At 38.9% G+C, this 23,462-nt stretch overlaps 1 protein-coding gene across 1 annotated transcript in view; it reads left to right on the forward strand.

The window, feature by feature from the left end:
* Window positions 1-22,219, forward strand: part of MICAL2 (microtubule associated monooxygenase, calponin and LIM domain containing 2) — a 129,875-nt gene extending 107,656 nt beyond the window's left edge. Inside the window, exons 30-37 of the mRNA XM_065755340.1 lie at window positions 213-310; window positions 2,556-3,894; window positions 10,987-11,084; window positions 13,364-13,456; window positions 14,468-14,561; window positions 19,451-19,550; window positions 20,412-20,485; window positions 21,266-22,219. Coding sequence (XP_065611412.1) covers window positions 213-310; window positions 2,556-3,894; window positions 10,987-11,084; window positions 13,364-13,456; window positions 14,468-14,561; window positions 19,451-19,550; window positions 20,412-20,485; window positions 21,266-21,450 — 2,081 coding nt within the window. The 3' untranslated portion in view covers window positions 21,451-22,219. The remainder of the gene's footprint in view (window positions 1-212; window positions 311-2,555; window positions 3,895-10,986; window positions 11,085-13,363; window positions 13,457-14,467; window positions 14,562-19,450; window positions 19,551-20,411; window positions 20,486-21,265) is intronic.
* Window positions 22,220-23,462: the final 1,243 nt, after the last annotated feature.

Here is a 23,462-nt window from a genome sequence, read left to right on the forward strand (position 1 = left end):
TCAGGTTTGTTGCTGAAAATGTCAACATGTGTTATGTATCGTGTGCACACATATGCAAGAGAGGCTATAAACTTGATTACTGTAGGTCAGCTCTTCAGGGTAAAACTATATCCAGATGTCTCTTTAACTTTTTACTGTCTTTCTTTAATTGTGAACTTTATTTAAAACAAAAATAATATGAATACAAAGGCAAAAATGTGTGTCTTTGGCAGATTTCCCTTTGCTGTCTAACAAGAAGCCTGGGCTATGCTGGAAGGACAGCTCAGCCAGCTGTCAAAGTGATCTTGGAGAGGATCGCCCCCATGCACAGGTATGAAGGAGAACTGAACAGGGTAGCACAGGTCTAACTACTGCCAGGACATGTTTGCTTTCAGCAGGATGAGTGTCCTCTGCTATCAGATAGTTTAGGTCCTCAAAGACAGCAGCTAAAGTTGGAGTTATACCTTTGTTATACATAAGGAAAAGATTTTGAGGCTCTGAATGATATAACCATTCCAAATCATGTAGCTAAGTCACTTTTCCTTCCTGTGGAAGATATTGATTGTCCTGAGGTTTGGGTGCAAATCTGTTGTGTCACCAATGTGTAGGCACCACCAACTTGCCCTTCTCTCACAGCACGTGGATTAGTTGCCACTTAAATTTGATTTGTGCCCTAGTTTCCTCCCAGAGAAGAACAAACCCCAAATCTCTGATCCTTGGTGCTCTGGAGCTGGCTGTTGGATTGTGCACAAGCTCCTAGATCTGCACAGGAAGTGGGTCTTCTTGTGGCACATGTTGGCCAAAACTGTAGGTCAGTCCTAAGGGGATAAGATGGTATCACTTCCAGGTCACTTAAACGTTGCCTCTATTGCTTTGCCTCTCTGCAGGGAAAAGGCAAGCTGATTCTGCAGGGCAGGTCTCAGAGTCAAGGTGAGACACCAAGGGAGGGCTTGCATAGCACTGGCCAGGGGAACCTAGCACTGGAACCTGCAGGATTATAGGTTGCTACTGCCCTTAGATTGTAAGTGTGTCCATTGCTAATGTTTACTGCATCCATTGAGCAGAAGACAGTTTTTACTAATTTGCGGTAGGCTGTTGACTCCATACCTCTCACAGCATCTTCATCTTACTTCAAGGCTTAGGCTTCTCTATGTATTTTTTGCATTGTTATTTTTATTGTTATTTTTTAAAGATGAGGAAAAGTGGGTCTGTTGCAAGTACAGCCCTGCAGCAGGAGTAGTGACCCACAGTCCCAAGCAGATCATGGTCAGTTTCCCCTCCAACTTGGAGTCAGGCCATATCTTCTGTGTCCTAGCCCATTGTTCCTTGCTCTTGGGTCAGAAGTGATTGGAATTGCTTGAACTCAGGGTCTGCATTACAAAAAAAAATCAAGTCTTCCACATCTGCGGTGCTAACTGTATTCCAGTCCAGGACAATAGGGCCAGGAAGGGAATGTCCCAGGAGAGCAGAGCAGCACAATGCTGTCGGGGTCACTGTTCACAAGGAGGGATGAGACCTCACTGCAGCTTCCACTTTATATGTGGTACTTGAAAGCTTTTGTCTTGCTATTACAAGACAATTTAAGAAGGTGTTTATGTGTTTATTGTTGTTTATAACATTTTTATCTGAGATCCTGGCTAATGTTCTGGCAAACATTATTTTGTTTTAATGATCTTTTGGCTGTTCTGATGATCCTGGCAAATACAACTATGAAGTAGGGAGTAGTCACTATTACCTGCCTATGTGTCTAGGAATTGAAAAGCCTGATTAATGACTTTATCCATGTGAATTTGGGAATCTGACATAGAAGTGGGAACAGACATTACATATTCTAGCCATCCGTTATCACACAGCATTGTGAATAAAATGCCCCACTTTTATGTTAAAACATCTGTAGAATTGATCTTTTGGCTTGGTAAAGTAGTCGCTTATTCTTGTTACTATTTACAGCAGAAGATTTCAGTGCTTGGAGTAATGAATTTAAGTCTTCACCAAAAGAAAAACTATCATTAAAAAAAAAAAAACAACTAATTGAATTTTTTAAACTACTATCTTGCAGTTTATGTTTATTTCTGGGTCACTTCATTTGTTCCAACCTGTGTTATCTGAATATGCAGTATTATAAAAGCAGTTGGAGAGAGTGGATTATGGCCTCTTGTGCTTTCTGTAAATTCTAACATGATGCAACTGAAATGCCCACAGGAGAACAGAGCAGATTCACTTTTGGTTATTTTCCCATATTTGCGTCTCTTTCCAAGAAAAACGTTAAAGACAATTCATAAAGAGATGGCAGATTCTTAGTATGAATTACATTATTTGTAGGCTATTAAATCTTCCACTAGAGTATTAGGTCTCCACTCTTAGAGAGGTATTATTCTTTTATGGAGGAAAAGCTTGTTTTTTCTTAGTATATTGTTATTTACATATGTGTGTGAGTGGTTGTACATAGAAAGTAAATATCATGTTTACTAGTATTATGTTAAGATTGAAATTGAAGTATTGAAGTATTATATAAAAGATGCCCTGAACTGTGTATTTTCTACCAGTACAATTATATATTTTTATGCATTTGACAGCTGGCTTCTTACAAGAAACAGCCAGAAGTCACGAGGGGACATGTCAAACCCTACAGCCCAGAATTTCAAAGAAAAATCAGAGAGAGGCCTCGAGATGTCCATCTCCACGTGCCTCATTGTCCATTTCAGAGCAAGGTCAAAGGCTCGCCGCAGATCCCTTCTGGGAATGGGGCACAGGCTGCTGATTTTTCTGAGCCTGAAGGTATAGATGGTGATGCTGTGACACACACAGGTCTGGGCTGGAATGAAAACAAAAAAAGTTATACCTCTGTATCAGAAGATTTTAATGGGAATACAAAAATGCTGTCATCTCTGCAACTGAAAGAAAAAGGCGAGAAAAATACAAGGCACATAGAAGAAAAGCTTGAGCAAGAACTAAAGGAAGCAAAAAAAAGAATGGTTCTTTGCACAGAACAGCAACCCATGTTGTATGATTCAAATGGGGTGTACGTAGGTGGAACCATGCTGCAGTGTCATAATAAAAAAGTGCTAGGGATTTCGAAGGAGAAGGATACTGAATGGAGAAGAGGTGTTTTCAAACAATCCAGTTGTCCTGTGCCTCTCTCATTTGTAGATGATGTGCCACCAGCTTTGCCGGTTGACATGAAAGATGCTCTGAGGAGTCCAGACAAAATTGCCAAAGAGCACTCAGCTGACCGGCCAAAATCACCGCTGAGGCTCATTGCCAGTGCAATCAGGAGGTCCATTTTGGATCCTCTCACTTCATCTCCAGAAGTTCTAAAGCAGGATTCAGACAGCAAAACCAAAGCCTCTTCAGAACTAGCTTTCTTCAGCTTCCCTAGTATTCTTGGTCAATGGAACACTAACAGCAGAGCAAGTAACAGTCAGCCACAGGAGCTTCAGATAGGGAAGCAGGCAGGAGAATATTTAGGGTGTGGGAACCTTCTCTCAAGTGCTTCTAAGTTTTCTGTCAGCTCTGAAGAGATGTCTCCAAGTGGTTATACCAAAGAGGTACCTTTCCCAGTCTACAGTCCTCACAGCAGGCCTTCCAAGACCCCCAGTATACCTCAGAAACCAACGTGCACTAGAATGGAAGATGTTCCGGGACTCTTAGAAAAGTTTACTTTTAATGAAACTTCTTCAGTGGCTCCCAGGGATGATGTATTTATCTGTAGTGAAAAGTACCCTCTTACTTCATCTTGGGATCCCAGGAACACCTCTAAGGACAGTCTGCATGACTCGGCACAGAAGAGTACTCTATCATTCTTTGAGAGGCTAAAAAGTAAGGTTTGTGAAAGACAAGGGAATTTCTTTATGTCATCTCTGCCTTTCATGAAGGACCATTCTGCGGAAGACAGGCTACGTTATCCTTCAACAGGTGAGGAACTGAGTGGAATTATTTATTTCTAGCACTTAACATTTAAAAGATTGATGTGCTATTGTGTTTTATGTTTCTTTCATAGTTACTGTCTACATAGGAAGACTTAATAAATCTTTGTTAAGCTTTAGGAGTTGCTTCCGTTTTAAAGCTGTTGCCAGGAGTAGAGTGTATTTGCAAGCAGTGCAGAGCACGCTGGATACACATTTGGTCTGCTGCTTACTTCAGATGTATTTGAGACGGGAAAACACACTGAAGTAGGAGCAGTGGAGCAGAATGGGATGCTGTGCTGAGCAGTTGCTGTCAGAAGACTGAGTGCAGTGTGGAGTATGTTTGATGTCTTCTCCATGAGAAGCTCGGACACTGAAGTGATTGGGCTGCAGTAAGAAGCTTGGCTGCAGATGTCCCTTCAGTTCTGCTTGCTGCCACAGTGACCAATCTGTAGGCATGCTTTGGGGAGCCTTGTGGTGTCATTAATATCCCCCATTCTTTTTCTGGAGAGGAGATAGCACCTTACTGACCTGCTGTGGCTCTATTTGCAAGTCTACTTGGGCAGTTATTAAAAGGCGTCTATTTTTATGTTTGCTTGCAAAAGCAAGCTTAATATTAAAATTGCAGATAAGGCTAAGAAATACTGATGTCAGACCAAGAACAACTGGAGTACTCTGAGCGTAGGCTCAGAAAGAATTAAATATAACACGGTGTAAGATATAAAATACAAGGTAGGAGAGAGACACCTACCTGTCTTTTTCCAAAATCCATCTTTCCAGATGCCCACTACAGAAGGCTACAGTTATCTAACTCCATTGCATGTTGAATTCTATTGGCATTCCTATTTGTGTCTTATTTCATGAAGTTGTGATATACTTGATGATCTGCATGTAAAATAATACATAGACATGTAATGGAGAGTATGTGAAGCTGCTGAAATGTTCCTCTTGTGCTGCCAGATCCCATTTGTGATACTCACTGAAATTGACAGAATAATTTGGGCTCTCATTCCTGAACTTTTGAATCAGATTCTTTGAGTCTCCTTATCTTGCAACTTACAAAACCATGCTTTTCCATTAAGCCAGAGGATGCTAAGGTCTGCCCTGAGGCCACAGAGTGTTGGTACTATTCACACTTCTCGTTCTATGGTCTTAAATGAAAGGCTTTTTCTGAATCTATACCAATTCATCACCTGTAGTCTGAGCCAAGTTGACTTGCTCTTAACAAGATGTATTATTGCAACTGATAGGTTTTGTTCCCACTAAGAAAAGATTTTCCTACTAGGAAAAGTTTCTTGTTAGGTTTGAAGGATACTGTGCTTTATTTGCATTTTAAAAATTTTGAAAACATGATGATTTAATAATGTGCTGCATTCCTCTGCTGTGCAAGCCGGAAGAGGAATTATTAAATGATTATAGTCATTGAATATGGGCATTGCAAATTCTATTCTCAAGAAAAATGTGCACCTTGGATCTAGCCATTTGCCCAGTAATATGTCATCTACAACATTTCAACACTGCAGCTCCCTGAACTTTTTCAAACATTCATATTTTGGGAAAATCAAATTAGTAGAGAGCCAAGTGCTTGCTCTCTGAAATGTAGTTTGTCTTGTGCTGGCACTTGTCTGAGGGCCAGACTTGGCAAACTTCAGTCATGAACTGCTGATGAGCTTTAGCCTATGTTACTTATCTTGATTTTTATTTTTATAGCTTACCGTTGATCTTAGAAAAATTATTTTCTTTAAATGAAAAAATAAAAATGCATTCCAAGCACCTTTCAGGAACAACTTAATGAGACTTGGCTCGTATTCCTCTTGGTTCTTTGCAGTAGTGTTTTGTGTCTTATTCAGGGCCAGACAGTCTTGCTGTGTTTCACTACTGTGCTGATTTCTCCCTCGATGGGATGTTGGTCATGAAGCCAAAAAATGAGCTGAGTAATAAAAGTCGCTGGGATTGAGATGAGACTGGGGAAGCTCACTGAAGGGGAATCCACTGAGGATTAAACAAGTGTGTAGAAACAACACCCGGTTTAGAAAGCTCCTGAACCAAGGTTCAGGAGCTTCATGTTCTGAGGCTGGGTGAGTTACTAAAGGGAAAAATCACACATGATGGCCCAGTGATTGTAGTGCTCCTTTAGACATTCACCGTTGGAGAGATTTGAGGACCTTCAGTCCCACCCCACACGATTACTTTTATGTTATGTTGCTCATCTTTCCCTATGTCTTATCTGTTACTTCATCTGCAAATACGTGTCCAGATGTCTTCCCTGTGCTGTTGACTTCTGCATTTCAGACCCAGATGTCTGTCCAATCTAAAACTGTATTCTGTTCTTCTGTCATCTCCTGCCAACTGTTCAGCCACCAACTGAAGCTCAGCATGATGAAACAGAGATCTTAATTACTCAGCAGCAGATTGCCTGTCATTCAAGCTTACTCCTGAAGTTACATGTTCCATATGGGTAATCTCAACTTTTTACCCAGACCTGATTTAAAGGCTTTCTGGCTAATGCTTTCTTTCTATTCTGTAAGAGTTATTCCTCCTTACCAAAGAAGTGGGACTTCATGCACTGATTTCAGTGAGAAATTGTTTGTTTTTTAAATCCTATTTGCATACACAGGTGTCCCCAAACAACCAGGTATTCTAATTTGATCAGTAAAACTGGTGGCTAACTGATCTCACTAAAGCCCACTTACCCTTTTGAAATTTAAAGAAAAATAACAGCCAAAGAGCTCTTTTACTTATCGGTATTAAAAATCTTTAATACCACAGACACAAAAAAATAAAAAAATAAAAATAATTTTAAAAAGAAAAAAAAAAGTGATAGCCAGAGCAAGCCAGGCTGTATGACAGAGATGCAGTTACCTTAGTGTCTGCCTTCTCTTGGTGATGGCTGTATGCAGTAGCCAGCTGTCAGGTATGTTTGCAGTGATGTACGAAGTTGAGAGTGGGAGTTGCATAAAAACGTTTTTAGAATTGTCACTCAGCATAGATGAGATAGATGAGAGTTACTGCAGCTCAATTTATGGCTGTGGGTTGTTTACATGGCTGATTTAATTAAGCAGAATTACTAGTTCAACTGACTGAAAAAATATATTATGAACTCACTTTGCTATTATAGATTGAAAAGGGATTATTTGCAAATATTTAAGGGTTGTGCATGGTTTCTGTTATTGCATCTTTCTATGCAAATCTATGTTTCTATATTAAACTTCTATGTTTGCAATATTTGTGTCAGCTAGGACACTCTTATTTCAGTGATTTCATATTTTAGGGAATGCTACAAGATTAAATTACATGTCTGAGGTAGCAAGAAAAATCTCTGGAAAAGCAGTGGTCTGGAGCCAAATCGCCTTTGATTTCTGCTCAGCTTTCTTTTCATCACCTACCTCATGCAAATTCCCATCTGGCTTGGGAAACCAGTGCCCTAAGAGAGGTGTTCTTTTGCTTTTGTCTTCTGTAAAACACTGAAGTACTCAGGGGCCATGATTAACTCCAATAACCTTATAAAAATATGCAAATCCTGGACATTTACAGAGAAAACCAATAGATTAATGTTACATTATAAAAATTCTGCTATAAAAATAGCTTCTGTTCCAAGAATTTTGGTGTAGTTAGACTGCAGTCATTAGTGTAACACAAAATTCTTCCTGGAAGCAGAGGTGAGCTGTGATAAGCAGAGTTTCTGCAGTGAGGCTTCCTCTGTTAATCTACAGGACAGTCAGTAGTGCTTCTCGTCCTACTGAAGCTGTAACCTTCTCAACATGCCTTTATGACACTTCTCTCTCCATTCAGCGAGCCAACCTCATGTTTTCAGAAATACCAGTAGCCTGGACTTATCTTTGAGACTCAATCTTAGATTACCAAGCTGTAATGAACTGGCTATAGAAGAAATTTTAGCTTTACAGATATAATTTATCTTGTATCTTATGACATGCATACATGAGGATGCCAAATCCCAGTATCAAGAACTGTAGACTTTCTCCAACTTTCTACTCTGAAACGTATTCTGTGCTGCTGTTAGAACCAGTAACAATTAATGATGATTTTCCTGTGACTTGACAGCTGTAAGTTAGGCATGATGGGAATGTCTTTGGACCATGCTCCTAGTAGCTACTGTTAGATATGAGACTAGAAAGGTTTAATAAAAAATCAAATGTTTGTTCCTTTCCTTCTCCACTGAAGAATTAATAACACAGCTGCCTGTTCATAGTAATCCAAAGACATGTTAGCTGGGAAGGAAAAGCTCTAGTATAACATAATTTGGAAGGCAGGGTGGTGATTGAGTTGTAGAGAAATAAGGGAAGGATAGCTCTTCTTTTGAAAGAATGAAATGGAGGAAGAGAGAAAGACAAGAAGAGTTGAGTTAGTATTTGGAAAACATGCATGTCTTTGAGACCTTCTCAGTGGATAGCAAGCCTTAAGGCTTGATGTATTTGAACAAAAAATTACTTCTATCTAACTTTACTATGTCAATTCTAAGTTTCAAATTTAAGTGACCAATTAACGTAAAATCCCCTACGAAGAACATTATGTGGAAATTCCAGGTCCAAATTCCCACAGCTGGCAGCAAAATTCTGCCTATTCCACCCGTTTGGAGAAAAGTTAAATGGAGAGTTTAATGCTTGGGCATCTCTAGAAGAATATGTAGATGCTGTATTGCAGAACAGCGGTTGAGTCAAAATTAGTATGATTTTTTCTAGTTCTGCATTAAGCAGTTTGTTCACTGAAGTATTTCCTTACTATGCTTGTTATTATTGTCGTGAAATTTCAAGTTTTCATTAGGACTATTTCAAGTATGTTTTTTGTGCTCTTTCCTGCAAGAAAAAAAAAAGCAAGCAAAAATAGTTGAGGAGAATGCAGAGTGGCTGCCTCTTTATTGCTGGAAGTGAAGCGCTGTCCCACTCATTCGATATCCCTGAAATGTGGCAGTGCCGTGCATCTGAGAGCTAAAAAACTTACCTTCTTAATCCAGATCTTTCACTTTTTGCTATTTGTTTCTGGGTATCTCCCTGGAGCACCAAGTTCTTTAGTTCTTCATGTTCTATCAGAGGAGAACTTCAGTGGTGTGAAATACGTGTGCAATGCATGTGACCATAACCCAACACACACAACTCAAGCTTTGAAACAACTCCCATGGACAGGTTCCTGGGGCTCGCCTTCCTGGAGACTTTGCAGGTGTTGATTTCTCTGTCAGCCACTGCTGGTGGCTACTGTCTCCCAAGACTGGATGAAGTATCCCTTGACAGTTGTCTTGCTGTTTTGGAGAAACTTAAATGGCTTTAATCTGCAGAGCAAGGTGTCTGACAGACACTGGCACAACTATGGACATGAATTTATTCCATGTCCTCATGCTCTTGAGATAACCCTTGCTGAAGGTCCTTGGAGATGTCAGCAATCCTTTCTCCATTCCAGAAAGATACGCACTTCCTGAGTCGTGGCCCTGAGGAGAGGCAGATACCCTTGTGTTTCAACAGTCTACTTTTCCTCTAGACTTTGTAACACTGCTTAAAATTATTGATGTTGCTCAAAGAAAAGGCATAGAGAAGCCATCATTCATTCCCAGAGCAGAAAGAAGAGAGTGTGTAATTGCTTGTATGGTCAAATCTGCCAGTGCTCTCCAGAAGGCTTGCATATTGTGGAATTTGATTTCACCCTCACTGTAACTTCAGGGTAGTTACTGCTTTTGTTTGGTTGTGCAAGGAAAAGCAAGATAGGTGAGTTAACTCCTAAGAAGAAACTGAGTGCAATACTGCCTATGCCTTCCTCTGTCTCATGCACTGGCGAAGGCCTTACAGCTGACTGTCCCTGCTGGCCTGCCAGAAGACCCTTTGAGCTTGCAGCTCCACTGAACACAAGGACTGGGTGCTTCCAAGAATGAAATGTTTGGGAAATACCAGAATCGTTGTCTCAGATTTCTTGGATTTCCTCTAATTGCTTATCTCCTCCTGAGATCAATGTCTGTCTTGGCCCTAGATTTTAAATTAGGGTTTGAGACAAAAATGCCATCTCAGGACTGAGATGAAGGACAAGGCAAAAAGGAAGAAACATTCCCACTGAAAGAGTGGGAAGTGATTTTAATCTGAATGCAACTCTCACATAGAAAGCCAACTGTTACCTAGCAGATAAAAATTAATAAATAAATGTTGGCTTTAAATAATGTACGTTTTCAAGATGTTGCCCAGCTGTTAATCGTTAACCCTGTAGCAGGTTGAAGTGTAGAGACAGATGTTCCAAAAACAGTTTTATTTTCTTAAATAAAGGGAATGAAGCTATGAATTAGACAAATTAAGAAGAAATTCAAATATTTACACCCAGTTGAAACAAGATGCTGGGAAAACAGGCATTATAAAATTGCTGCAATTAAATGTAATTTAATTTGTAATTCTGAAAGCATGCTTCCTCTAAAGGCAGCCTTTGAGTTTTCCTTATGAAGTGCATTGTTGTGATGTATGGATTTTCCTGACTTATTATGGCATTTTAATCAACAGTTCAATGATGTGATAATATTCCTAAAGCAGAAAAATAAGTGACGTTTGTTTAGATGTAATTAATTAAATATTTATGTTGCATGAGGCTGTGTGATAAAGCCTTGTTCTCGTAGTCCATTTGCTTCTGATTACATTTGTGATTTTTTTATATGACCAGACATTCTGACGCCAACTATTTTACACTGAGCAGATGTCATGTAGTAAAAATGGGTGCCAGATGCTACGAGCCACATAAGGGTAATTTGTTTAAGAGCTGGCTCAGACTTTTTGCATTCAATTACACTGTATAGTGAGCCTTACACAATCATTTGGGTAATATGGCTAACTTCAGATATGCATTTTAATGAACGTTGAATGCATTCAAACAGCACGCTACATGGAGAGGGCTCAAGGAATTAATTTATTTGTCTACAAAAGCTAAAAAATAAAAAAATAAAAAAGATATACCAGACAGGGTTTTTGACAGTGACTGAAATCCAATTAATGCAGCAAGCCAAATTTCAAAATTGCTCTGGGTGCTGCTGATTAGGACTCGGGGCAGGTGCAAAGTGTCTGTGTATATGTTAAAGAACAGTATGTTTTGCCTCTTTAATGATTTTGTTCCCTCTTCTTAGGATGTGAACTTCCACCTGTCAGGAAGCAGACTGCTGAGTATTTTACTTCTTCCTCCGATGAAGATGAATTTGAATCCAAACCTTCATTAACACATAAGGTAACCTTTACTTTGAAGCAAAAATGCACTTCCTCAGTCGGACTATATTTAAGATTCATATGACTTGGTTCTAAAGCACTCCAAAATTTCTCTAAATGGGGATTGGAGCATTTTATCAGCAAGGGTTACATGTCGTGGATGTAAAATATATTAACACTATGACAGATGAACATGAAAATTTCCCTCTCCTCCTTGAATTTGTAATTCCCCCAGGTTACACCAGTGTTGACAGAGAAGGTCTTAATTGGACAAACAGACATGTTTAACTGAAACCACTTCGAAGCAGTATTCGTAAGTGGCTTTAATATGTAGCCCGACAAGCAAACCATTGAAAAAATTAAACCAAACAGATGCAGATTTCCCATGGGGAAATACAACTTCATTTGTGAGGCAATACAGGCAGATTGCATGGAAAATGTTATGTTTGCCTTAATCAGCATGGCTACAGAAGCTACAAAGTCACACCCAGACCGTGTATACAGAAAGGACATGCTGTACACTGGCATCTCCCAGCCCTAACGCAGCTCTTGTGTCCCCCTGGAGCAATGGGTTTAAATCACCAGTGAACTCTTGATACACAGCTCTGATCTGAAGAAAAAGAGCTTTTATTGCCTGACCAGCTCATCAGATACATATTTAACTATTTTCTGCAGAGGGAATTTAATTAAGTGGAATTAATAGTATAAGGTGGCCTTTTGATTTGTTGCCTTTTGAGGGCAAAAGGAGAGGATCAGCTCTGGAGGAAACAATGTGAAGCAAAGTGCAGCAGTGTTTGGCTGCATGTGATGCTGGGGTAAGGATGCACTGAAGTTGCAGAAACCCTCTGAAGCGAAGCAGATTTTGTAAAAGTTATCAACAAATGTAGGAGCAACCATCATTTAAACTTTTGGTTATCCTAGAGCACATTCAGTTCATTTTTAAGAAGAGACCTACAGATATGAAATATTTCATGGCACATAGTCATTTTTGGTTCTCTTCCTCACACCATTGTTACCCACTCTCCCCATAGTTTGTCTGGCATTGTGGGGGAGCAAGGGAGTCCCCAGCTCTTATCTTCTTGCTCACAGTACTCTGCTCAGGACAATGGCATTGGGGAACTGGGCCTTGACATGTGACCAAGACTTGCAGCTGCTTAGCTGTGTTGTGAGATACCCTACAATTAAAAAAAATATATTAAAAGCTTTAATAAAATGGATTGTTTGAAATACAAGTTGCTTGTAAGTGTGGGAGGAAAAAGGAGTAATGATCAATATTTAGGTCCTCTTAAGCTCAAATATTTTAAAAAAAAGAAGAATAAAAGAAATCCTCCTGTATTTTTATAAACTAAAGGAGTGTTGCAGGGAAGATGGTATTTAATAAGGCAGTGTGATGGTGAATTAAATAAAAAGCAAAAAAAATAAAGAAAGGAGAGGGAGAGAGACTGAAAGCTGAAAAGGAGCAACTGCCCAGGATACATGCTATCCACTCACCTTGTCTCTCTAAGTTACCTCCAAGTGCCTTTGTTTACTCGGTACCAGTGTTTTTCACTGATAAAACCTTGTGGAAAAAATGCTAGTGGCTTCCTGGCCCAATAGTTTTTCAGCCCTCTTGTCTACTGCACTCATACATCCTGTCTCCTCCTGAGTGAGAAAACCACAGTTTCGAAGCTCTTCCAGATAGCTTAGACCAAGAGCAAGGTGAAGCATTTCCCCAGCAGCCCTGCAGTGCTAGCTCCCTTCTGACTCTCAACTGCACAGCATAGGTGTGAGTTACAATTAAACCAGCTAAATTTTGTAAGACCTATTTCTACAGATAAACCCACTGTAACCATCAAAGGTAGTATTTGCACTTCAGTCTGAGTTTTCCACTCCAGCAGTGGAGTTCAGTTTTCTTACCCTGGTGCATGCCACTGCCATTGCCTGGCTTCTCCCTCAGGTATGTGATGTCTGCACACACCATCAATAATGCTGTATTGTGTACAGTTCTCATGCTATAATGTGAATCTTTCTATTGGTAAAGACACTTCATGCTTAGTGTTGGAGTAGACTCTGTAAAATTTCAAAGCTTGTGTAGGGAAGCGCTTGAAGATATTCCCTACACAAATATTTAACTTTCATGAGGTTGCCCAAGCAACTTGCAGTGTCTTACTTTGCTTTGTGCAGGGCAGTTGGATTAGACGATCTCCAGAGACCTCTCTGAATCTCAGTGATACTGTGATTCTGGGAAAGGCTTGTGGAAGCATTTAATGGCGTACTTGTATTTTGATTGTTGTGTTGGTTTTTTTCCTTCTCCTTTTCTAGGCAAAAAGATCTCTTAGAAGGAGAAGAAAACTGGAGAAGGAGACGAAACAATTGATTAAACAAGAGGAGCTGAAGAGGCTTCACAAAGCACAGGTGACCGTGTAGCTCACAAATGGACATTTTTCTCCCAGGAGTGTATGTCAAGGAGAGCAGTAGGAAATATTCCCTCTGTACCTTTGCTCTTCACTGGAGCTCACTGATTTCTGCACTGAAATCCACCCAAAACATCAGGCGCAGTAAGATTCATGTGACGAGGCCTCACACCTCTGTGTGACAAGTCCAAGTGCATCCCAGAAGATTGTTATGGCTTTGTAATTATACATAAGCACGTGAACAGGAGAGATAGTGACTGGCAATAGCAGTAGAACACAGTGAATTTGAAGGACAGCAAGGGGAAGAATCATCCTCTGAGAAAGCAAGACTCAGCTATCAGCCCAATGTACTACCAGGACTCTGGTAAAATGGAATGAGGGTTTTTGTCCTCTCTGCCATAAAGGTGAAAGCAAACATTTTAATTTATTAATTCATCTTTTTGAAATGATGCTAAGTCGGTTCAGTTTTTTCAGACCCTGAAAAATAATTGTGTTTGTTGAAGTCAGAGTTGTACATCATCCTCTGTTGTATTACAATAATGAGTGGATGGCTTTGGATGGATCCATGTGGCTAACCTAAAGAAAAGAACGATTATGTTATGTTATTGTTTCTATTTTGAGAGATGTAAAATTCTTTTACTGCTCTGTGGAAATAATCAAGTCCGAATGTTCTGAGGGCTCTACTGAGTGCTGGGTTTGGTATGCCTTAACACAAATGAAATTGAAACTTCAGTCTAGTAAGGGTGCTTTGTGCTTTTTATCCACGAGGCATCTCTGAAAATACCTGCAGTATACTGGGGTTCTTTAAGTATCTGAGATACTTATCCACACCAAAATGTGGCTTAATAGTGACATTGTTAAATTGCTTAGGTGCCAAATACACTTGATGAGTTTGCACATCCCATGACTCCTCAGAGACCTCTTCAAGCTGTTTCTCTAACCACTGAGGCTATCTTTTGTCTCTGAATTCATACACTGTGTCTGCAGCTTTTATATCCTTTTGATTTTGCAGGCAGTCCAGCGCCAGCTAGAAGAACTGGAGGAAAGACAGAGAGCGCTGGAGATTTTTGGTGTTCAGCTGGAGAGAGAACTCAGAGGAGAATCTGGTAAATGAAGGAGTGCTTGTTCTTGATAATTTTATTTTTTAGTTGTTTTCTTTGGGTGTTTTTTTTTTTGATTGTTTGTCTTAAGAAGAGGGATTTTATTATTGTCAAAGAATCAGTAGAAATACTTGAATGAAAAACGGAAGGACAGAAATCCTCACTTACCCCTTTCCTCAAACTCTGTTAGCTCAAGCACCCTTTAGCTGAACATTGTAACATGCTTTTGGTTATCTTAGATTTAGAAATATTTGCTTTGCTGTTGAGCATGAATATATATTTCCTTCCTACCACCCTACCCCCATTAATATCTCTATATATATTTTGAAATCCCATCTCGAGCTTAATTTCCTCTCCGAGAAGGATCCAGTGTGGTTTCCAGGAGCTGTGTCTCAGTTACCAAGCTGACAATAGTCCTTGCCTAGTAACAGAGTCCTTAATGATTTCTCCTGGCACATGAAATGCCAGTAATACAATTAAGGTGATGGCCACGCTATAGCAATGACAACTACAGTCCCACCACTCCAAACAGGTGAAAGATAATAGGAGCATCATCCTGGGTGAGGTTTTCACTCGCTTAAACCAACAGTGCCACATGCCCTAAAGCATGGTGCTCTCCCAGTGCTCCCAAGTGCTGGCAGAGTGAAGCTGGGGAAACCTTCTGCAGTGCGGTGGGACAGTACAAAAGGGGATGAGGGAGACTCGTGTGTAAGTGACTTCAGGGGAGCCTGTATTTCTGTGCCAAAAGGGTTTGGGGAAGCAGACAGTACAATTGAAAGCATCTGTTTATCTTTGTTTTAGAAAGGTGAACCTCAAGCTTTTGGGGCAGGCAGCTGTACCACGCTGGACATGTTTTGGTACTTGGGCTTGTCATCTCAGCTAGGAAACCTGGCAAAATCTCTACACACCGGGTGTTTTAATGCCATACTTCTTACTTATCTCCCTTATTCTAACACCAAGCTGTCCAGTTTAACAGGACTATTTTACATCTATTAGCAATTTTCCTATAACTGATACTTCTCATTCATTTCTAATGTTATTTAAAAGGATAGAAACAATTGTGTATTCTTGAAAAAAAAAAACACTACAGTTTATCAAGTAGCACCCATTTTACCACCTGTGAGAAACATTCCTACGACTGTGAGGTCTGGTATATTAGCTTTGTTCTTTGCTACTGATTTCAGTAAGAGTAGCTGGTTTGGAAGATATCAAAAATATTAGGAACAAGAGATTTCTAGCTCTTGGGATAGATGCAAAGTACTGGGATGAATGGCCTAGAGCTACCTCTTGTTTTTGCTGTTTTGACAATTGCATTTCCTAAAGAAGGCTATCTGCCAAGAGATTGATGCTTCTCATTCTCTTCCCATCCTCAGTAATTGGATTGCCCTCATTAAGGTGAAAGTACTATTTTTTCTCTCTGTTGATTGCTTGTGTGTAGGTGGCCAGTTACAAATAGGGCACATACTGAAACGTAGGATGTTACTGTCTCTCAATAACTCTTCTGGTGCAAAAACATGAAGCTGTAAGTTTCCCAAACAATATGTAAGTGCTTTGTCACTTGAATTATAACGTGTGTAATGATGCAGGAATGAGTGAGTTCAGTGTTCCATTCGACCTTCTTAAAAATAGTGGGCATTATTGTTTAATGAATGACCAGTGTTTATTAGGTTAAGTTGTATTTAAGTAGGTCTGTGCTTATGTAATTCGAGTGGTTTAATAGGTATTATTAAGGTGATTAGAAAACGATCATGGTTCAGCAATAATATTGAGCTGGAAAGGTTGTGAATAACCAAATTTAGAGAGAGGCCTGCAAACACTAGTCTTCAGTGACATTTACGCAACTCTCCTTCAATAAGTCCGTAAGCAGAGGATGAATGGCCCCTTTGTTAATGGGAGTTATTCATTAGCTCCTCAGCTGAATTAGAAGAGAACATGCGTGGGTGTGAAACAACTGCCATGAAGACTGATGAACAAAATGAGGCTTTGATGATCTTCTAATTATAGTGACAATTCATGCTTTTTTTTTTTTTTTTTTAAGAAAGAAAGAGTATCAATCCTGTGAGTATTTTTTTCATGGCCCTTATTACCTTTGTTCTGATTCTAAATACCAAATAATAAATAATTAATGTATCACTGCTTTGTTTTCCACTGACATTTGTGGAGGCTTATAGAGATCTTTTGCCTACAAGAAAATACAGAAAGAAAAATCCCCAGGCACATTTTCCACTGCAATTAGCATAACCAATCAATTGACTAAACAAATCGCAAAGAATGGAGGTAAAGAAGAGAATCTGTGTAGGCAGTACTTGGAAAAAAATCCAACTAAAATAAAATGCCCTCTGTTTTGGAAGGTGAATAAACACCTGCGCGTGTGTGGACTGTTTCTCATTTCATAAACACCTATCCAAGGTTTCTCAGAACCTCCAACAGAGTCAAAAAAATCAGCTGAAAACTCTGTGAATAAGAAATTTGAGATTCAGAAGTTCCTAGGAGGAGCAAACTTGCAGGTCTTCTCTATGTGTAATGTAGAGCATTGCTCTGTGGATAAAAGGTAATCACAGCCTGCCCTCAAAAGCAGTGAACATAGAAATATTGTACTGAGAAGAATGCTCGGCTTTCAAATGGGTTACAAGAGATTTGAGCAAATCAGAAGGAAAATTTTGTTTCAGCAACGCTGTCACAAAAAGCCATCAGGGCTGATAGAACATATTTTCTAACCTTAAAAAAAAAAAAGATCCATCTTGCTACCTTATAGCAAAGACTTCCGTGGCTTGTTCTGCTCCTGCAAGGCATAAAGCAGCCCACCAGGTTCAAATTGCTATTAACAGTGTTATTAAGAAATATTTGAAAAGCTCCTGGAAAAATGCCTCTGGAGACATGAGAGGGGCGTTCTGTGGGATGGAAGAAGAACACAAAGGCTATTTTTATTTCAGCTTCCTGAGGCTTTTGCTGAAATGAGTGGCATTTTTGCAGAACATGTTCCTATTTGTGTACCTCAATCAAGCTACGATGCACAGTTTTTTATTAAAGAGCTTTTAAAATGTAAAAAGGAAATATTTTAAATATCTAAAAGATATTTAAATATCTAAATATTTAAAATATGCAATTTTGCCTAGTCACAAGAACAGCATAAGAGGGGATAGTAGCTCTCTGGCTTTGGAAGGATGTATGCAGACCTGCAATGGCAATGTTTTTGCTGACAATACGGTATATCAAGGCTGGATGATATCTTCTGATGATGACATGTGAAGACCAAAGGCTCTGGGTGCTAGCACCTCATCCCAGTGTTGAATCTGTAAGAAGATGCCATTCACACAGCCCTGGAAGAACTGCTCTGGCAGACACTCTGAGAAGAAATTTTTATCATTTGTTGACCTGAAAGATCTGGTAGAAACACATCTTTTACTGGCAATTTTTTATGTAGTTGGGCAGAAATCAGACCAATATTTCCTTTCACTCTCCTTTCGCTTCATCCTCCTGTTTCATGGTAACTTCAGACGGGGGTCAAATCCATGGGAGATGACCACACGCTGTGCTAGCCAGAATGCCTCCTGATCTTGGCACAGAGGCCCACACGCTTGTGGCACCAGCACAAGCTGATCTGGGCTCTCTGGGATGACAGTGCCTGCCTGTAACTCTTGATCAGCACAGGGATCACAGTGAAAGGTGACTGGGTGCTTCTATTTTGTGGGGAGAAAAAAAATGGATGGAAAACATGAACTGAGAAATGTACTAAAAAGAATCTTGAGAAAAATAAATAACTAAACTAAAATAAATAAATTCCTTTTGAGAAGATGGATAGCCTTGGCTTGATTGGGGGTATCACTGGATGTAGATATTCTCTTGACAGATTTGATTGAGGAATGAGGAATACAGCTGGTAAAATCAGTTTACCTCTGCTCATTCAGAGGAAGGATTGCAAAGGAAAAGGGGAGTGATATGTAAGCAAGAATCTATTTTTATTAGTACAGGTAGGGAAGTTACTTACCATCTCTTCTCATCATTGCATCCTGCTAATTCAGCAAATGCTTACTCCAAGAATACTGGATGGATCTGAAGGAGGATGTCTGGGGAGGGTCATGTGAAAGGGCACATGCCCTCCACCACGTTTTTACCTGCTACTGAAAACTCCAGGGGTTCTTCCTTGCCAAGGATTTTTTTTGCAGGCTGCATTTTAGAGCAGGAAAGCTCTTAAGTGGTGGAAGAGGGGCCTGTCCTGCTTTTCAGTAAAATTGCCTCAGTGTGTGAACTCTCTGAGACATAAACCATTTCTTCTTACATGTATGTGCAGTGTCTACCAGTAATGCCATAACTCCAATTATTACAAACCACCCCAAAATAATAGAATTTTCTGGTGTCACAACCATTCTTGCTGATTGAAGCAAATGTAGATTTAGAGGCCTATTAGCAAATGAATAAAAATCTGTAGGAAACTTAATTGTGCTTGTGATGCCCACTGGAAGCAGGGACTTGTGTGATACATGCCAGCACATTCATCTTGAATCTGATCGTGTTAGTGAGATATCTATGCAGACAGATCCAAAGTCTGCTGTCAACAAAGGAAATATGTTATCAAAGGCAGAACTAAAAGAGAGTGAGTGACCATTTGGGGGGGAAAGCTACTGGAGGAAAAAACTTGATCTCCAAACAAACAATGTTTTAAAATCTAATGCATCTTTAATTGCAATAAACCACAGCATTCTAACAACCATAAACAGGCATATAAAATGTGCAACGTCTGAACATTACCTATGTAAGTCACATAGAGAAATAAAACAAATCTGCATTGGAGCTCACCTAGCCGTACTAATGAGGATTATTTAAAGTGACCTCAAGTGGCAAAAGCATTGGATGGAAGCCCAGTAATGCATATTCAACTTTGCTATTTTAAACAGTTTCAGGCACGCAGGATGAAACTCAGATGCTTCATGAGTGGTTCGAACTGGTCCTGGAGAAGAATAAATTAATGCGTTACGAGTCTGAGCTTTTGATTGTGTAAGTAAGGATGAACATTAGTGCAAAAGATGCAGAAGGGAGACAGAAACTCATAGGACATCTGAACATATTGCTGTGAGATGGAATTTGGAACTGCCATAGAATAAATGTATCCAGAGTACAGACTGTTTTGAAGACAGACCTTCACTTGAGCCCTCTTCATTGTTTCCTTTTCAAAATGTTTTAATTTATTTCATTCCTACTGAATACTCAAAAAAGCTGCAGCACACTGATGTTCTGTCTTTATGCAACATGGGTCTAAAGAACCTAATAATCTACTTTTTCTTCCTGTAGAAGAAAATGTCTGACAAGCGTATCTTAGAAGAGAAAAAATTAAGGAATTGAATACTGAGATGAAGCAAGTATATGCACCAGTAAAAGCTGCCTCACGTGCTGCTGTTTGTAGTTGATGGAAACAGTATTGTCTGTAGCTGCTTCATATCTCTTCCTCTGAAACGTGCTCAGCAGATAGGTGTAGGTGGCTCCCAGACGTTTTCTCCTCTATCTCTGGTTGATGTGGGAAGGCATTTAGTGCTGCAGCAGTCATTATTCATTCTGTCTGGACTCTGCTCGTGGGAGGGCTCAGGCTTGTCCAGAATGATTATGAGTACAGCCAACAAGGCATAGCTGGTCAAAGCCCTGAGTGTTGCAATGTAAGAAGGAACTTAATCCAGTACATAAAGCAAAAGGTGGTAATAGTGCTTCTGGCATTCTTGTGCATAGGCACTTTTAGCCCTGACTGCCCATGAGGAGAAACTACTGGATTAACAGAATACATTAAATCTTGATTGAAATAGTACTTATATTTGTATGACCTTATTTAAAATTTTTATCATTTAATATAAATTTTGTTGTAACCAGAGCCCAAGAATTAGAATTGGAGGACCACCAAAGCAGATTGGAACAAAAACTGAGGGAGAAGATGGCTATTGATGGTAAGTCGAAGTGGGGAACATGTGCTAGTCTACAGTTATAAGACCATCCCTGTACGAGTACCGACTTGCTCTGAGGAGTGGAGTGGATCTTTTCCTTCTGTGCTCTTCTGCGAGGTGTTCAACTGCAGAGCTATAGGTTACCATGGTATTTTGGAACTGCTTTTATGTACTTGGGACTGCTCTTTAGGTTTGCCCTTTCATTCAGTGTTAGAAAAGTATGGGATGATGAATACAGGCAGGTGAGTGAATACATACCACTGAGTACACCAAAATATCTTGGTTCTAAGCACGTGGATTGTAAGTGACTACAGTTTCCAATATTTTTTCTGAAAAACACTTTATTTTCTTATATATTCTGCATTTCACAATTGAGATTTTCAAGTTCTGTAAACTAATCTTGAAGTCCAGTACAAACGCTGTTACATTAGATTTCACATCCTAATATACGGTAGCTGCTAACTACCATATAGCATTTTAATTATGGTGTGATGTTTAGGCAGCATTTACAAATGTTTCTGTAAATAAGTAGTCTTCTTACTATCAATTCCACTGCCTATGTTTGGCTAGAAGTGCTACTATACACTTTAGGGGCCTTAATAGTCAACTCTTAATGGCCTAAATGCAGGATAATTTTTCCCTGGACTGTAATGTGAAAAATATTAACTGCTATTGACTTCGTTTGAGTGTAATATTTAATCCAAGTACAACAGTTAAAATGCAAAGCATAGCAACAAAATGATCTGGATTAACAAGATGACCTCTTGTTTTGTGATTTTTCAGACAGCCTTAAAGATGAGGTGGATCTAAATGAGGAAGATGAAATTTTTATTGAGATGATGAAAGTGGTTGAAGAAAGGGATAAACTCGTGTCTGCCTTAGAGGAGCAGAGAGTAAAAGAAAAAGCAGAAGACCAGTGCTTTGAAAGCATTAAATTATCAAGGGGTTATCAGCTGAGTGGGATTTAAACTGTCATATGCAAACAAATGTAATTTCAGCAATATTCGTAATCGTGGAGGTACTGTCTTCTGAAATTTAAGGTAATTCAAATTTGAAGTCAGTTTATTTGGGAAAGGTCGTTTTGTTATCAGGAGCTTTTTAACAATTTCTGTGCTCACAATGGTGTGAAGCACTTCACTGTCAGCTTCAAGAATCACAAGAGTAAAGATGGAATGGATTTACCTGTCTGAGCGACATCACAGTCTGTGAAAGGGAAATCAGCACTCCAGGGTTTCCTTAGAATTTTATTCTAGTGCTGAAAATAGAGTTCCTAAGAAATGTGATGATATCATACAGTATATTTGAGTTGACATTACTTTCCATCTGCTTGTCTGACTCTGTATGTGGTTTTGTTTATATTTTGGCACAGCCAAGCCATGGTGAACTATTCAAAGGTCAAAAGCAAGTATCTCATATAGAAATAAGGTTAGTTTTTGGTTTTGTTTTTGTGTTTCTGTTGGAAAAGTCTTTTGACTAATAGTTATGAATAAGCACTCACTAAAACTATTGTAAATGCATTGTCAGAAGTGACATTTCTAGGTATTCTCTTATGTTTCAGAGCACTGTGTGTTTTTGAACAAGATGCTAAACATCCCTGTTTTATAAAATGGTAAGGGGTCATCAAACGGGTAACTACCCTAAGACGTACTCAAAATAGCATGTCACAGTCTTGTAGGTACACTCCTGTATGTCACAGATTGAGATCTTCTCTAACATATGCTGAGTGCTAAGTTTAAAATACTTATCCAGACCTCCTTCATAAAATATATCATAAAAAGTATCAAGAGTAACAAATCTCCCTTAAAATAATTCCTCAAAAGGATTGCAAAAAATACTGAGTTTTGCCATAGCAATGTTTGGTTGATAGTGTTGTGAGCATATTTAAATTCCATTTATATTGCTGCTCAAAATTTTATATGTAGATCTTTTGTTTAAAGGAAGTGCCTGCTATCTTTTTTTTTTTTTTTTTTTTTTTTTTACCTATAGGCCTATTATAGCAGATGAGCAGAAATTCTTGTTGATATTAAGGATACCTTTATGTACTTTCTAAAATCTGCAGTTCTGCAGTCTAAGAATTAGTAATATTTCAGACTTGAACATACTATGCACTTCATTTTCAAACTGAAAAACCAAGGAGACCAAAAGACTGTTTCTTCTTGAGTGTTGTTTTACCTCACACTTTGACTCAGAAGATTTGATGTTCTCATTACTTCATGACTGGTGCTTATATGCAAGAGCTGCCTTCTTACAGCCAAAGCTACAAGCATTCTTGTTATGAGAAAACTAAGCTAAAAAAACTCTGGGTAACAGATATACTGGATCTTGGTACAATAATTTATTAGTCATCTGAAGTTTTTGCTGTATTGTAAGAAATTTAATATATCCTTTCTAAAGTTTAAAAAAAAGTTTTTACTATTGACCGTCAATAAATAATATACCTCTTTTTCTGCAAGGACTATACAATTTTTATGTAATATTTATGTATTTATATTTATTTATTAGTCTAAGGAGGATAAGAGTGTCATGTTATATTTTACAGCTTTGATGTTGTCTCCAATTTTCATAAGTAAATGTATTTCTAACAGTTATTTATAGGCAAAGATCTGCACAGTAGATTAGGTAGCTTTATGAACTTGGTAATTATTAGTAAAGAAGTATAGATTAAGATGTAAAGAATATCTTGGTGGGATACCCTTACAATATAACATGTAGGGCTTTAACAGTGTAACTTGTCTTTCATTCTGGTGGAATGATGTAGCAGGATCCCTGAATGTATTCCAGAATTGCCATCAGTCATTTTTTTCTGTCATTCATATGCTGAGCATACCTTGATCTTCAAGTTACATTTTCATTGAGTTGGATTGCAGTGATTGATTTTAAAACTAACTCTATTACTTTAGATTGACACAAAGCAGAAGCAAGCAAGACAGCGATAAGTATGTTCATTTTCTCTGTTGAAATCTGCTGGCATTTGCAGTTT

This window comes from Cyrtonyx montezumae, unplaced genomic scaffold, assembly GCF_038088225.1.
Source record: "Cyrtonyx montezumae isolate F1298 unplaced genomic scaffold, pur_monq_1.0 scaffold_10, whole genome shotgun sequence".
NCBI lineage: Eukaryota > Metazoa > Chordata > Aves > Galliformes > Odontophoridae > Cyrtonyx > Cyrtonyx montezumae.